Source organism: Ictidomys tridecemlineatus, chromosome 1, assembly GCF_052094955.1.
Source record: "Ictidomys tridecemlineatus isolate mIctTri1 chromosome 1, mIctTri1.hap1, whole genome shotgun sequence".
Classification (NCBI taxonomy): Eukaryota; Metazoa; Chordata; class Mammalia; order Rodentia; family Sciuridae; genus Ictidomys; species Ictidomys tridecemlineatus.
The window spans coordinates 160,864,639-160,881,169 of record NC_135477.1 but is presented as its reverse complement, the minus strand read 5'-3'; the positions used below and the strand labels follow the sequence as shown (position 1 = coordinate 160,881,169).

The window sequence follows — 16,531 nt, the reverse complement described above, 5'->3', positions numbered from 1 at the left end:
ATTGCTGAAGTCTAGGAAGGCATTGTTGAGATGCCACAAACTGTGTTACCAGAATAATAATAATGGTAATCTTACAGATAGTACTAGCTAAGGAAGGTTGTTTGGGAGTGAGATAAAATATAACTTAGTGTATGATTGGCTGTATATATTATATATTCACTGCTTCAGCAAATTTTGAGTATAGAGTTTCTTTCAGTCAGACCTGGAATTAAGTCTCTTACTCATGTGGTTTCAGTTAAGTTCTGTTAAAAATAGCTTGTAAAATAAGCATTTTCATTTTTAGCACTTTAACAACTTTACTACTTTTAATCCATAGGGGGATAAACTTTGGAGAGAAAACAGTCAAAGGAAGTTACATAATTCCTTGGTGCTGGTTCTTCATAAATAGTAAATTTGTCTATTTTAGTGTACAGTCTTCAAATATCAGCTCTTTGATTCTTCTTTTACAATACAAATAAAAATATTTAAGAAACATATGGGAAGAATGTTTCTTTTCTTGACTGACTAAAAGCAAACAACAAGAACCACAATAGAATTTCTACACAGAGATATACCACAAATAATTGGAGAATTTAAAAAGTTTAATTTCATATTTTAGATAGGCATTCTGCTTTTATTGACTTTGACTTCACATTCATATCTTCAAAGTAGTGAAAATTCAGCCGCAGCTATTATATCCTGCCATTTGTTTTTATTATAATATCTAGAGAGAAAATATAACAATAGATTACTTCATTAGGAATCAAAGTGTCCAGTAGTTATTTGTAACCAATTCCTGGGGTGCAAGCTCTTGAAGTCTAGGTGGCTCTAGTTTCACCCCATCAAGCCTTAGGAAACAAATGAAAAGATCATTAACAACAACAGAAAGAATAATATCTGGCTATCTCTTCCTGGGTATAATGGGGGAAGTTCTCTTTGGAGACACAAGGAGATCTACTCAATAACATTTGGAAGAAAGCCCAATAAAGATTGCTCTCAATAGCCATCATAGGTCCTCAACCCTAATCCCTAAACTGGAAGAACTGACCCAGCTGTGCTTCTCATTTCATCCTCCTCAGCCACCACATTCTCCCATGTACCCTTTCTTTGCATTTCCCCACTCTTTTGCAATTGAACCCAGATTTTCCCCAAATATAGGACTCTAGGGCCTATTTCCCCATATTTTATATCAGGAACTCCAGGATGGAGCAGCTTTATCTATTTCCCATTGCCACTTTTACATTATGATACACTTCATCCCCTGATCTAACCAGTACATATCAATGGTTCTGAAATTTGGTTATATCTTAGAATTAAATTTTAAAAATTTGGATATTTAGGACATACTCCATACCAATTACATAAGAATCTCTGGGTAAGGGATCCAAATATCAAGACAATCAGGAAATTTTAATGGGCAGCTAAGTTGTGGACCTATTTATCTTTGCTACTCAAAGTGGGGTTCAGGGACCAGTAACATTAACATCATCCTGAATATTGTTAGAAATATTGACTCTTAAGTGTCCTACTCTAAAGCTACTACACCAAAATCTCCATCTTAAGATCTTCCAGTGAATCACAAGTCAGTTAAAATTGAAAGAAGAAAAGTAAAAAGAAAAAAGAACTATTTCAAAAAAACAAAACTAAATAAAAATTTTAAAAACTTTTAAAAAGTTGGACTCTGCTACCCTTTGCTCCTTCTAGTTATTTTTAATAACATTAGACACTGTCTACTCACTTATTAAAGGCTTTGTTCATAGTCATCATCTCCATACCAGTTTCTGGGTTACTTATCAATAGTAATCAGCTCACCCAACATTCTAGTCTCACCTATTTTTCACCTTCCCAAACTTTACTTATATAACAAGGCTATGAACTTTATTCTCTCCTGTCATAATCTAGAATGTATCATTTCTGAAACTTTACAATACTAGAGACCCGGGGATCATCTTTTAATTATCCTTCTTCCTCACTACCCCACTTCAGTGCCTAAGTCACTAAGCCCTGTTATTTGAACAATTTTTTTAAGTTTAGATTGTTTCTCAAACTTCAACTCCTGAATAAGGGTGCTGAAGCAATGACATGAAAATGTGCATTATTTATATATTCCTTATATGATCTGAGTACTACCCTTTGAAATATGCTAGCTCAGATTTTTATTTTCTCAACTTTGTTCAGGAAAATCTTTGTAAAATTTTCACCTGGACTTTCTATTTCCTGGTCATTTCTTTCTAAATCACCTCCACATTTTTTGCATTAATAATCAAATAAAAAGTAAATTTGACCAAGATAAAAAGAAAAAATCAACATGGCATAGAGCATTCTCCATCATCTGCCCCCTGATTTCTACTCAAGACTCATTTCTCAGAAAGTACAGTGTCCACTTGGGCCAAACATAACTAATTTCCACCTTTTATCTGAGGATGCTTTAAGTCATCATTCCTTTTCTTCTTTTCATTGGTCCTTCTTCTAAGAAGGCCTATTCTCAGGATGTCCCTGTGGTCCTCAGTTCATCTTTTTTTTTAATATTTTTTAATTTTTAGTTCTTGGCGGACACAACATCTTTGTTTGTATGTGGTGCTGAGGATCGAACCCAGGCCGCACGCATGCCAGGCAAGCGCGCTACCGCTTGAACCACATCCCCAGACCCTCAGTTCATCTTCTAGAGGATTTCTCATCTTTCATGCGTATCCCAGAAGATTCCACATATATCTCTATTAAAGCACATATACTTCATTGGACTTGTTTAAACATCTGTTTCCTCAACAGAATTATAAAGTTTCTGAAGAGAATAACTATATAATTAATTCAAAATGATCAACAAGTAAATGCATCTAGTTCAGGATTTAATAAATGTTAGCTGAATGAATGAACCAACTACAGAACTTCATCTTTTCATTCATTAGCTACCTAACAACAAAACACCAGGCTTAAAAGCCTCCATCCATGATGTCAAACTAGTTGGATTTCCTTTCCTCCAAGGAACTAACTAGCACATTTCATTGTATTTGTACTAGATCAAGGTTCTATGTCAAACTATACACACTTACCTGATGTAGTCTTTATATGAGATAGCATAACCAAATTTGCCATGAAGTACAATAACCACTTAACATATTTTAAGCTTTTAACTATCTAATAAAAGCCAAGGAACAGTTTTCAAAAGAGAAAGTATGATAGATTTGAGGAATCAACCTCACCAGTAGAAGCAAATCATGATTATTGAATAATTAGTTGTTATTATATTTTACATAGACTATCTCTAATCCTCACAACAATTCTATAAGAACTACCATTGTATTAATTTAACAGGTAGCAAGCTAAAATTCAAAATATTTCAGTAATTTGCTCATGTTATAGAACTACAATTTAAATTAGGGACGCCCTATTAAGTGATTTCTACTACTATCTCCCAGATATTTGACTGAAACTATTCTCACTTCATTTATCCTGTTCCTATGTGATTATTTCTGTCTAGTATTATTATCTAAAAGTCAACCTTCTATCTAAAAATACATGTTTCTAGTTAAAGTATAAAGGTGTCCTCCCCTGGGTTCCTATAGTATCTAATTCTGATTTTGTCATCCAATTACTGGCAGGCTCAGAATTTGGGCAAATAACTTATCAACTTGGTCATTTTGTTATGTAGAATGAAAAAAACAGAGTAGGTAATTATTATAATTAATAGTTCTCAAATTTTAATAACTATTTGAATCACTTTGAGTTCCACATATTTTAGAATCCTGTACCTTATTTTAGATATTGTAGTTTATCAAGTCTGCAATTCTCGATACAGGTAGTCGGAGGACCGCACATTGAGATATCTATGTTGGGTTGATTATATTTGACATTTTCTAAGGCCTCTTCTATCTGGCTGTCACCATTTTCATACTCCTTCTTACTACACCACCTCCTCTATCACCTCTCTTGTTTTACTCTCACCAATTTTTTTCTTTAATCAGCACAATGTCAGCCATTAATGAATAAGTGGCATACTGAACAGGGTCCTAGACCATCACAAGTGAGCTGCAGTCCTGATTAGATTACTGCCAAACTAGCTAAAACTTTAAATGCCAGTACTAAAAATAGGCCATTGCATATTTAAAATAACACGATCACAAGGTAGCTTGGGGCTTTGCTATTTTTACTAAAGGAAAGGCACAAACAAGTGGTCAAAGGTTGAAAGGGAATTACTTAAGCGAGGAGGCTGCTGTTACAGAGAAAGCCTAGAGAGAAGCCAAGGGTTGGTAGCATTAGTTCAACATTCTTTAGGGGGGTCTCTATGTGAATTACATTAAAAACTTTAATTGGAACACTCTAAAGAACCTCCCAAATCCTTTTTGGTATTGATTTTTTACATAATTATACCAAGAATACTGACAATATCTGATGTCATAAGTAAGTATGACAGGTCAAAAAGATGAAATTAAAAGTTTTCTACTTTTAACTTTTATTAACATATTACATCTATAAAAAAGTACACATATGTGTACTATTAAAGGATTTTCACAAATGTTACACATCTATATAACCAGCACCCAGATAATGAAACAGAACATTACCAACACCCTGGAATCCCCCCTAATAATTTCTTCCAGTTAATACTCTCACTTCAACTCTCACTGCAACCACTATCCTGGTTTCTGTTATAGTTTAGTTTTGCCTTGTTTACACTACATAAATATAAATAATATTAAATGCATTCTTACTGTGACTGGCATCTTATATAAAATTCATATGAGTCAACATTTAACAGATGCATTTAACAGTTTATTGTTGATTCACACTGCTATATAGCACTCCAATATATGAACATAAAGTTTATCCATTTTACTTGATGTACTTGTAGATAGTTTTCAGATAAGGACTATCAATGCATAGTGAACATTCTAGTATATACCTGTTGTTGAACATATGTACACATTATTTCTAGGTATATTCCTAGAAGTAGAATTGCCAGGTCACTGAGGGGCAGTGTTCCATCTTAGTGAAATTTCTAGGGGTCTGTGGTATAAGAGATACCTTCTACAGTAAAGGATAAATTCTTTTTTTAAAAACCTTTATTTATTTTTTTAATCTGGTGCTGAGGATTGAACTAGTGCCTCACATGTTAGGCAAGCACTCTTACCACTGAACCACAACCCCAGCCCAAGGATATGTTTTTGCATCTGGCCCTTCCTAGAGGCATAATACCTAGTTGGTTTTATAGATTTTGGAGCCAACAGCTATCTCATTTGAGTGTGCTACTTCAGCCCATTTACTAAGTAACCTGAAAAGCTGCTAGATTTCACAGGAGGCTCAGGACAAGAGAGGGTTCCACAACTGGTCCAGACTATTGTTTAAGACTCTGGCACTTGCACTATATGGTCCAACAGATCCAATGATGCTTGAAGTGTCTGTGGCAGATAGAGATGTTATTTGGAGCCTTTGTCAGGGCTCTATAGTTGAGTCACATCTATAGAGTGTGGATTCTAAGGATTTTGGAATAAAGTCCTGCCAACCTAATTGGGTAACTACTCTCCTTTTGAGAAACAGTGTTTGACATATTAGTTGGCCTTAACCATGGGCCACCAAGTTACCATGTGACTACTATGTGCTATCTGACCCTCTAAGCCCTAAAGTTGGTATGAAGATCAGGACTTTGTTATCAAATGAAAGTGATATATATAAAACATTGGGGTTAAACATGTACTGAAGTAAGTTATGTGAAAAAGTAGTCTAAAGTGCCCAAGCCTGTGCTTTAGCTAGGTTACCTTCTGGCTCCAAGCCTGAACTTATGCTGACATGGGGAGTTCTCTAGGATCAGTTAACTAAGGAAGACAAAGCTCAGGTTTGGTTTACAGGTTTTTCTGCCCATCTCTGGGACATATCTCAAAGAAACTGGAGAAGAAAAATTCTCCCAGTGGGCAGAACATTGAGTAGTACATCTGGTTATTTGCTTTGCTGAAAGGAGAAATGGCCAGATGTTAGGTTATATATTGATTTCAGAAATATTAACCTATGGTTTGGTTGGATGACCAGGAGTTTGGAAGAAGCATGACTGGAAAATTAGTGACAAGAACATTTGAGAAGAGGCACTGGATAAACCTCTCTGAATGTTCAAAAAAAAGTAAAGATAACTGTGTTCCATACATATACACACCAAAAGGTGACCTCAGCAGAGGAGGGTTTAAAGAATCAAGTGGTTAGGATAGCCAGTTCTTGGGCTGCAGTTGTAGTTCAATGGTAGAGTGCTTGAATGTGTGAGGCACTGGGTTCAATTTTCAGTACCACATATAAATAAAAAAATAAAGTTCCATCAACAACTAAAATAAATAAATAAATAAATAAAATTTAAAAATTAAAAAAAGGATAGCCAGTTCTTTTGTCTACCAGTCTCTTTCCCCAGCAACTTCTGTCAGAATAAGGATAGTGAAAGAGGCTGACTGATATCTTCTCCACTTCACAGCACATAAACTAAGTGGCCATGGTGGCAGGGATGGAAATTATTTTATAGGGCCTACAACACAGACTTCCATTTACCAAGGTCAACCTGGGTACAGTCACTACACAGTGCCCAATCTGACAGCAGCAGAGACCAACAATGAGTTCCTAATATGGGACTATTTCTTAGAGTAATCAGTCAGTAACCTGGTATCAGGTTGATTATATTTGATAATTTCTATCATGGAAGGGGAAATATTTTGTTTTTACTAAAATAAGCACTCTGGATATGGATCCCTCCCACCCCAACAATGCTTCTACCAAAACTACCACCATGAATTTAAGGAATGCCTTACCCACTCTTAGGGTATTACATACAATATTGATTCTGACCAATGAACTACACAGCAAAAGAAGTAAAGAAATGGGTCAATGTTCATGGAATTATCTAGTTTTACTATGTTCCTGAACATGCTAAAGCAGCTACCCTAACAAGAGCTGTGGAATGGCCTTTCAAAGGTTTATTAATAGCACAGTTAGGTAGCAATAACTTGGAAGACTGGGGCAAAGTTCTCCAAGGGCTGTATTTTCTCATATGGTACACTTTCTCCCAAAGCCAGGAATAAAGGAGTGGACATAAAAGTGGTACCACTCATTATTACTCCTGATGACCACTAGAAAAACTTTCTTTCTGTTTCTGTGACTTTATACTTTTCTGGCTTAAAGGTCTTAGTTTCAAAGGGGAAATCCTTTCATCAAGAGACATAGAACTGAAAGTTAAAGACATCCACCAGCCACTTTAGGCTCATAGTCAACAGGCCAATGTGGGATTTATACGATTGTATGGGGTGATTGATCTGGACACTATGGGAAAATTTGATTACTACTTCACAATGGCAATAAGAAAGAACATGTCTGGAATACAGGAGATCCTTTAGAGTGTCTCTTAAAATTACCATGCTCTGTAGTTAAGATTAATCCAATGTAGGCAGGACAACTAATGACCCAGACCCATCAAGAATGAAGGACCATAAAGCCCAATCACCTGAGGCAGTGGGAATATGGAATGGGTAGTGGGAGAAATTAGTTAATACCAATTATAATCACATGACTAGTTAAGCAAATATGTTTGTTTTCTTTTTCCTCTTACCATCTTAACATATAACATAAATATATTACCAATGACTTTTAATCACAGTTTTAAAATCATAGGATAGTATAGGATTATCAAAGAGAAGAATAAACATCACCCAGTGACTTTGGATTCTCTTCTGGGGAAAGGACTATGTAAGGCAGCTGTATCATGTTAGGCAGAAGTATGAGTAAAGCCTTTGTTACTGAAAATTGCAAATGGTTAAGATGTATATGAATGCATATTTTACAAGTGTTGAATTGCAATGGTTACTTGCATAAGACAACTTGGCTAGTCTATTTTATACAACTATTCAATAAAATAATAATTTAAATATTGCTATGAAGGTATGTTATAGATATGGTTAGCATCTATAATATTGATAATGTGGGTAGACCTCATCCAATCAGCTTAAAGGCCTTAAGAGCAAAAGCAAAATTGAGGTTCTTCTGTAAAAGAAATCTGCTTAAAGAATACACCATCAATTTCTGCAGAAGTTCCAATCTGCCAGCCTATCCTATAATTTTCAAGTTTGTCCAAATAGACCCCATAACTATGTAAGTCAATTCTTTAAAATAAATCTCTTTATATAAACATGTACATTTCTATGTATATATATAAATAAATATGTATATGTGATATACAGAGATGTGTGTGTATGTGTGTGTGTTTTGAGAGTCAGAACACAACAAAAATACAGAAGAAAGGCAAATTCACTCTCTTACGGAGGTGGAATCCCCATCTATTCCTGGCCTCAGATACCAGAACTCTACGTTCACAAACTTTGGGATTTGTACCTGCAGCCCTCAGCTTTTCATGTTTTTGGCTGAGAGTTATACCATTGATTCCCTTAGCTGGCAGAACTTCAGACTTTGACTCAGCTACACCACTGGCTTCCCTGACTTTCCAGCTTGCAGATGGCAGGTTATAGAGTTTTGTAGCTCTGAAAAGCATGTAAAACAATCCCCATAAATATCCCCTTCCATATACCTATATATTTCTCTATGTATCTATTTCTGTATCTTTCTCTACCTCTATCTATCTACTTACCTATCTCCTATTAGTTCTGTTTTTTTTTTTTGAGAACCCTAACTAATACAAGTGTATTAAGGGTTCAATGAGTAGTACTGAATTAAGTATCCAAGGAACTTATTAAAAGAGAGGTCTGTGCTGGGCACAGTGGTGCATGCCTGTAATCCCAGTGACTCAGAAGGCTGAGAGAGGAGGATTGCAAGTTCAAACCCAGCCTCAGCAACTTAGTGAGGCCCTAGGCAACTCAGTGAGACCCTATCTCTAATAAAATATAAAAAAGGGCTAGGGATGCAACTCAGTGGATAAGTACCCCGGGTTTGATTCCCGGTACCGAAGAGAGAGAGAGAGAGAGAGAGAGAGAGAGAGAGAGAGAGAGAGAGAGAGAGCAATCTCTATGGACTTAGAAAATGCTCAAAGCAGGTACCGTGGAGGAAATGAGGACAAAAATAAAGAGTGGACAGCTTGGATGAACTGAAGTTCTACATAATACATTAAATTCCATTTGCTTCACTGGCTGCTTGCTCACAAAAGTTTCCAAAGTTCCATTGAGTAGACACATTCAGGAGAATACAACAAACGAACAAATTTGAAGTTTAAATGCTGCGAAGGATTGAATTCCTCTTCACCAATTGGTAGATCTTAAACAAACTGCAAACACTTTTAATCTCAGAGTCTTAAATAAGGTAACAGTACTATCCTATCAAACCTGAAATAGTGAAAAATAAATGAGATGATAAAGTTCTTAGCATAGTGCCTTTCACAGATGAAGTATTCAAACAATGTTAGGTGAATGTAAAAACTTTTCATATGCTATTAAAATGAAATCCAAACAACATGAAATTCCAAATTGTTACAAGAGGAAGTAGCCTAGATTAGTCAATGTCATAAGCTAACTTTTTCAAATGTTAAATTATTTGCCTTTAAAAAATATTTTAATCAAGTACCTGACCAGGCTTTTATAATTTTACCATTTGCCTTTTGTTTAAGAACATTCTGATTACAATTTATAACCAATGAAAAAACAATGAAAAATTTTTTATGTAATCCAGATTATTATATATGCTTTGCATTCATAGTACAGTACCTTGAGTAATATCTTTAGGAGGAGAATGTTTCTTATTTACAGTAACACCTTTATTTTTCATTTGTCTAGTTCCTGGTGATGCCCTAATAATACAACAAATTTCTGATGTATCTGAAGGAATCTGAAAAGGAAAAAAAACAGTTATTACATAATTAATCCAGGTACCTTTCTTTTATGTTACTTTATTTCAAATACAAATAGTCTCAATATCCATATTCCATAGATATTAATAATAGCAAGCATTTATTTAATGTTTACTCCAGACACTAATTGTTTTGAAACTATTTGCTCATTTAATACAAGACCTAAGCAAGACAGATTGTTATTCCTCTTTTACAATGAAGAAATTTAATTTCAGAGAGACTGGATGACTTATGTAATATAGAGAATAAGTAAAGGTGGAGTTGAAATTCAAGCACTCAAAATGGGAAAGTCTGCATGATTTAATGAGTTAAAATACAACTTTAAATTTAATTCTGAGTCAAACACTAGATTCCTTGACCTTTCAATTCGGGCAGTTTTGACAATTTCCCATCAAGAAGTCTATGGAATAAATAAATACCATATTTTTTAGAAGTGGCATATCTTATTTGTTAGAACTCATAAGAAAAGATTATATATATATATATTTATCAAAGTTTTCTCTTATTTTAATTAAAGTCTATTTTAACTAAAGCACTTTGATTATAAAATTTATTCTGTGGTAGATATCTGGTGTTTTCCTGCTTATTTCCCATTGTCTAGCATTTAGAATAATCTACCAGGCTGCGCTCTACTCTTTCCTTATAAATCAGGTGAAGTTGATAATACTTCTGAGCTTCACAGTGGCTGCAAGACCCAACCTAGCCAATGAACATATTCCATGCCCCTGAGAGTTTGGGGCTCAGACAAGAGCACTGTAAATGGACCAGTAGGAAGACTGAGATTCTGGCACCGAGCAAGAATCCTTAAGATGGCTAAAGTGCTTCCAGATTGATATCCAGCCCTTGCTATAGCTATTGTAGTAGAAACAGACACATCCTATTAGCAGGACGGGATCCCCAATTTGGGTTGATAGGATTCTAACCAAATAAGATCACATAAGTAAATAAGTAGGGTTAGGGTCAGGGTCAGAATTGGATTCATCTCCTCCAAAATTTTATTACAATGACAATAAAAGAAGCACCAAACTTATGAGAACTCAAGCTACCAAGTATAAGACTGTATATCAAACAATGGATTTCAGCCCATAGAATATCAGTTGTTGGAACTATCAAATTAGAATAGAACAGCAATGTATGAAACTAAAAAATCAACAACTGAGATATCTAGGATGAATAAGCAACAAGAGACTATCAGGAATTAAAAGCAGATTTGAGGACTGGAATTGTGGCTCAGTGGTAGAGCGCTTGCCTAGCATGAGTGAGGCACTGGGTTCAATCCTTAGCACCACATAAAAAATCAATTAAATAAAGGTATTGTATCCATCTACAACTAAAAAAACACTTAACAAAAGCCGATTTGAAGAAGAAACAATGAGAAATATTTGAAATGAAAAACAAAATTATTGAAATAAAAAATTCAATGGAAGACTTAAGCAGCAGAATGAACACAATAAAGAGAGAATTATTGAAAAAAATACCCAGAAGATGATAAATAAATAAAAAATATTAAATAAAGGGTAAAAAGATGTAGATAATGGAATTAGGCCTAACCTATGCTAATTAGCATTTCAGAGAAAATAAAATAGATCATACAGAAGCTGGAAAAGAATGATTTGACTTAAAAAATGTTCTAAGGTCCTTGTACTTTTCAGCAACAAAAGTGAGTTACTGTTTAATTCTTTAGACTTTACTAACTTAAATATAGCTAGTAAATTTTCAAGAGTAATCATGATGTAAAACAAAATGGAGAGTATAAATTCCAAACCCATAGGAGGAGAAGTAAGAATATTGAAAACTTTTTTTAGTGTACCAAAAATTGTTAAGGAAAAAGAGTCATACCAAAAAAAAAAAGACAAAAAAACAAATAAAAAACAAAGATGATAGAAACAAGTCCAAATACAGCAACAATCACAATACATGTCAGTGGACTAAACTTTAGAGTTAAAAGACGGAGATTGTAAGACTAGAGTGAAAATCCAGCTATTTACAAGAGACTGACCCAAAACCAAAGGAGGTGATAAAGTTAAAAATAAAAGAATAGAAAAAATATATACCAAGAAAATACAAAGAGAAAAGTAGGGTAACGATATTTGTTCAAGACAAAAAACAGAACTGAAAACATTATTAGGAACAAAGAGGCTTGCTAAAGAATAAAAAGAAGGACAAGGCACAAGAAAACTATAACTGTTTAAAATGAACCTGGAGCGAATAAAATAGCTTCAAAATATACAAAGCAAAAATTTAAAGGCCCACAGAAGGAAGCTAACAAATCTCCCATCATTATGTGCTTAATTTCAACACATTACTCTTTCTTATTGATCACTTAAATAGATGAAATATCAGAAAATATTTTAAAAATTGGGAAACAGAATTAACAAGTTTAATTCAGAGAAACTTCACACATCAACAATTATAAAATAAATATTATTTTCAAATATAGTAAACATTTAATAAAAATAAATCAAGAACTAGGCCATAATACACCTGTCAAAAATTTCAAAGGACCCCTCCTCCCATGTACAGACCACTTGCTCTGATCACAATGTAATTGAATTAGAAGTGAACAATAAGCATAAATAAAAAGTTTTCATATACTTAGAATTTTTAAAAGTTCACATTTCTAAGGAATTCTTTGGTTAAAAATGAAATCATAATGGAATTTAAAAATACTTAAGTAGTACAGAAATGATAACATATCAAACTTATTGGTTACAATTAAATAAGCATTGAAAGACATGTAAGGTAAATCCAATGAAAATATAAGAAGTCAGGAAAGGTAAGGGCAGGAATCAATAAAATACAAGGTAAAGATATAAAGGATATTAATAATCCCATAGATTTATTCTTTGAAAAAGCCTAAGAAAATGAACAAAACTTTGATAAGACTAATTTTTAAAGACAGGAGAAATATTTAGAATGAAAAGAGGTCATGGATATGAGATACACTAAGATTAAAAATAGAAGACTATAGACAACTTTTATTAATTGATTTGAATACTTTTTATAAAATGTATCAATTCCTAGGAATAATTAACTTTCTAAAATTGAAGAAGAAACAGAGATTTGATAGAACACTACAGAGAAATTAAATATAGGATTACAAATCTTCCCTCAAATAAAACACCAGGCCCAGATGGACATGTTCTAATAAACTTTAAATTATAGATAATTTTGATCTTACATAGATTTTTCTTAAGAATAAAAATAGACAATAGTTCTAACTTCATTCCATAAACCCAATACCTGTAATCCTAAAACCAGACAAGAAAATCACTGGGAATAATCATTTAGAAACATAGATAGAAAAATTTTGAGCAAGATAATAATTAACTAAATCTACTAATTATATCTTCCTACCTAGGTAGGTAGATATCATGACCAACACTAAAAAATCACCAGGCATGGTAGTGCACACTTATAACCCAGCTGTTCAGGAAGCTGAGGAAGAAGGTTTGCAAGTTCAAGGCCAGCATGGGCAATTTAGCAAAACCCGATCTCAAAATAAAAAAGGGCTGAGGATGTAGTTCTATGGTAGAGTGACCCTGGGTTTACTTCCTGGTATTGCAAATTTTTTAATCAGCTAATTTATTTCACCTCATTAATAGGTTAAAAGATGAAAAGTAATTTTAATTATCTTAATAGATATAGAAAAGCATTTAATTAAAAAAATAATAATTTTTTTCTATGATTTTTCACTTCATAGAAAACTAGAAAAATAGAGAAAGTTCTTAATCTAGTAAAGGTGGGAGATAACAATGCACTCCTTGATTTGCCATTCAGTGAGGCCAATGTGACTTTTCTTCTGAGTAAGTAATGAATGTCATTCCCAGGCAGGAATATTTAATTACCAAGGTAAAAAGGCCTTTCCGTACTAGCTAGCTTGCTTGCTTTTTCCTTTTTCTTTCCCTTTCTCTCTCGGCAATATTTAAGATTGAACCCAGGAGCACTCTACCACTGAGCAACATTTGTAGCCCCTCCAGCTACCACCACCCCCGCATTTACTTACTAACTTACTTATTTATTTTGAGGAACAAGGTCTCACTAAACTGCCGAGGATGGCTTTGAATTTGTGATTCTCATCCCTCAGCCACTTGAGTGGTTTACAAAATGATTTCTGGTAACATTCAAAATGGTAGCTATTCTGTCAGATACAGCAAGTTGGGGTCTTAGTCCACTCAATGGAAGGACAGTATAAGAAAGAAATTCTGTTGGTTTAGACACTAAAAATTTTCAAGTTGTTTACTACCATAGCTTAATGTAAGTTGTAATTTGCAAAAACTTTAATCTTAATGGTGAAACTTTGTAAATAATTTCACTTATGATCCCAAATAAGAACTATTTTACACTAGAGGTCCCATCCAGGACAATAAGGCACAAATCTCATGGAAGAAACAAACTTGCCATTATTTATAGATGATATGACTGTCTACAGAGAAAATCCAAAGGAATATACAAATATTAGCAATATTGAAAAGTAGCAGGGTTGCTGGCTATGCACAAATACATACAAATTGATTGTATCTCTACCCCATCAACAAACACTTAGAAAATAGAATTTATAAAAAGGAATAATTTACAAAAGCATCAAATAATATAAAGTTCCTTGAAATATACCTAACAAAAATTTTAAGATCATTCTAGTTAAAATGATAGAACTCTATTGAAAAATATTAATAAACACCCAAACAAATGAGGATATATATATCCACAATCTTAAATATGAATATATATCCATATGTTATACATATATATATAACATATTTATAAGTATTACACATATTTATATATATATACACACACCATGTTCACAGATTTAGTAATTATGTTAAATTTGAAAAATAAAAAGTGAAGTAGAGGAATCAATGACACAAGCCTCAGGATAGTAGTTACTTATTGGGTAGGATAAATGGAATCATGTGAAGTTCTTTGGATTTATTAGGGGGGTTATTTTTAACGTACTGTTAAATGGTCTAAGTGGTAGGCATAAAGGTGTTCATCTATTTTTGTCATTAAACTATGAAAATTCTCTTTTGTATGAATGCTATACTTATATAAATAGAAAGCCATCATATTCTAAGTTCTTCTTTCTTGCAATGGTTCCATCTCAAGCAAAAGACTACAGGATTTTTCTCAGGGAAGGGTATATAACAGATCATTTCCTCTCTGAAGAACTTCAAGCAGTTGAAGGTGGAAGTTTCATGAAAAAATAGTTGGATTAAGTGAAACTGTATGTTTATTGGACACTGAGACTCCCAGTCCTAAGAGAACTTTATCCTCCAGGCAAGGGACTAAAACATTCTGCTCTCAATAGTCCAAAGATCTAATGTTGCTAACAAAAGTAAAAGTTTCAGCCTTATTATTCCACAGTGAATCTAATCCAAGCCCTACTAATTATCTAGACTGTCCAGTCAGCCTTTTACATCCACAATCTTAAATATGAATATATCCATATAAGTTATATATATAACATATTTATAAGTATTACTATATATTCATATAAGTTTGATATATGAGGAATATTTGGAATGAAAATAAAATTCATATAATGGAGAAAATATATGTGAGAAGAAAGGTGGGGAAGAATAAGAAGAAAAAAGAGGAGAAAGAGAAAAAGGAAATGGAGGAAGACATGGGTAAGGGAAGAAAGAAGGGAGAGAAGGATGAAAGGAAGAATAGATCTTGGAGGAAACAGATACTACTCTAGCAAAGAAAAGAGCAAGATTAACTGTATTAACATTAAAAGATAGTTACATTAAGACAACCAGAAAACAAACAAAAGAACAAAAAGAAGATAAAAGAACAAGAAGCACAATATCCAAATAATAGGTGATGAAAGGAGTGAACACAGGAGTAGAAGAGGGAGAGGAAAAGAAATTATTGATGAAAAAATATCATCAGGGGCAGGAAGATGGTGAAATAGAGGAGGTCCTGTTTCTGGCTCCTCTTTTGGATGAAACCAAGAAAGCAGACAGGCAGTTTCTCCACAAGGTCTCCTCTAGACGGAACATAACATCTCAGAGAGTGTGAGAAGACCCCTATACAGTGGATTCTTGCAGAAATCACCAGCGCTGCAACCACCCGTGCAGAATATCAGAGCCTCTGGGCTCGAATAAGTGTCCAGACTCTGGACCCAAAGCCTGCAGTTCTAGCTCACCCACGGCTCACAAGCGGCTTAGCAGAACCACCTATCAGCACCTCTGCAGAACTCCAGACTGCGCTCCGGTCCCACATAGGTCACTCGGCTGTTATATATCCACAGCACAAGGCCATCGCCCAGCTCCCCCCACCCCACCAGACACCCTGGCATTGGAAGCAGACCAACTGCATCTTGGAAAACCTTCCTCACCATTTTTTGGTGGGTGTGGCTATCAGATCAGATCGCCATCTGAGCAGGTACCTGATTTCCCCTCCCCAACAGCATTAACTTGGCACAGTGACCACCCAACACAAAATCAGCTCTCAGCTGGACAGGAGTACAGTGCGAACAGGGCAGCGTCCACCTGGTGTGAGTCTGGGGATGAGAGGTTGCACAGTTGGAACCTGGTAAGTAAAAGAGGGGAGGGGACTAAAGTCTGGAGCATAACAGAGAGATTAGGATCTGGGAAATCTCCAGACAAGAGAGGGAGATGATACTGGGGGCTCAAGTCAGACTAGTGGTCACAAAAAAAGACCCGAGAGGTGCTATTTCCCTGCTGGGACTGGTGGGTGGCACTCCCCACTTCCAGACGCTCCACAACA

The 16,531-nt window shown here is 34.6% G+C and overlaps 1 protein-coding gene across 2 annotated transcripts in view; it reads right to left on the bottom strand.

Moving 5' to 3' along the window:
• Positions 1-563: 563 nt before the first annotated feature.
• Meikin (meiotic kinetochore factor) overlaps positions 564-16,531 on the bottom strand; it is a 103,229-nt gene continuing 87,261 nt past the window's right edge. For both annotated transcript variants that reach the window (XM_078051148.1, XM_078051143.1), the window contains 2 exons: positions 9,651-9,771; positions 564-703 (listed from right to left, as the gene is read on the bottom strand). In XM_078051148.1, the coding sequence (XP_077907274.1) occupies positions 672-703; positions 9,651-9,771 (153 nt within the window). In that variant the 3' untranslated portion in view covers positions 564-671. The remainder of the gene's footprint in view (positions 704-9,650; positions 9,772-16,531) is intronic.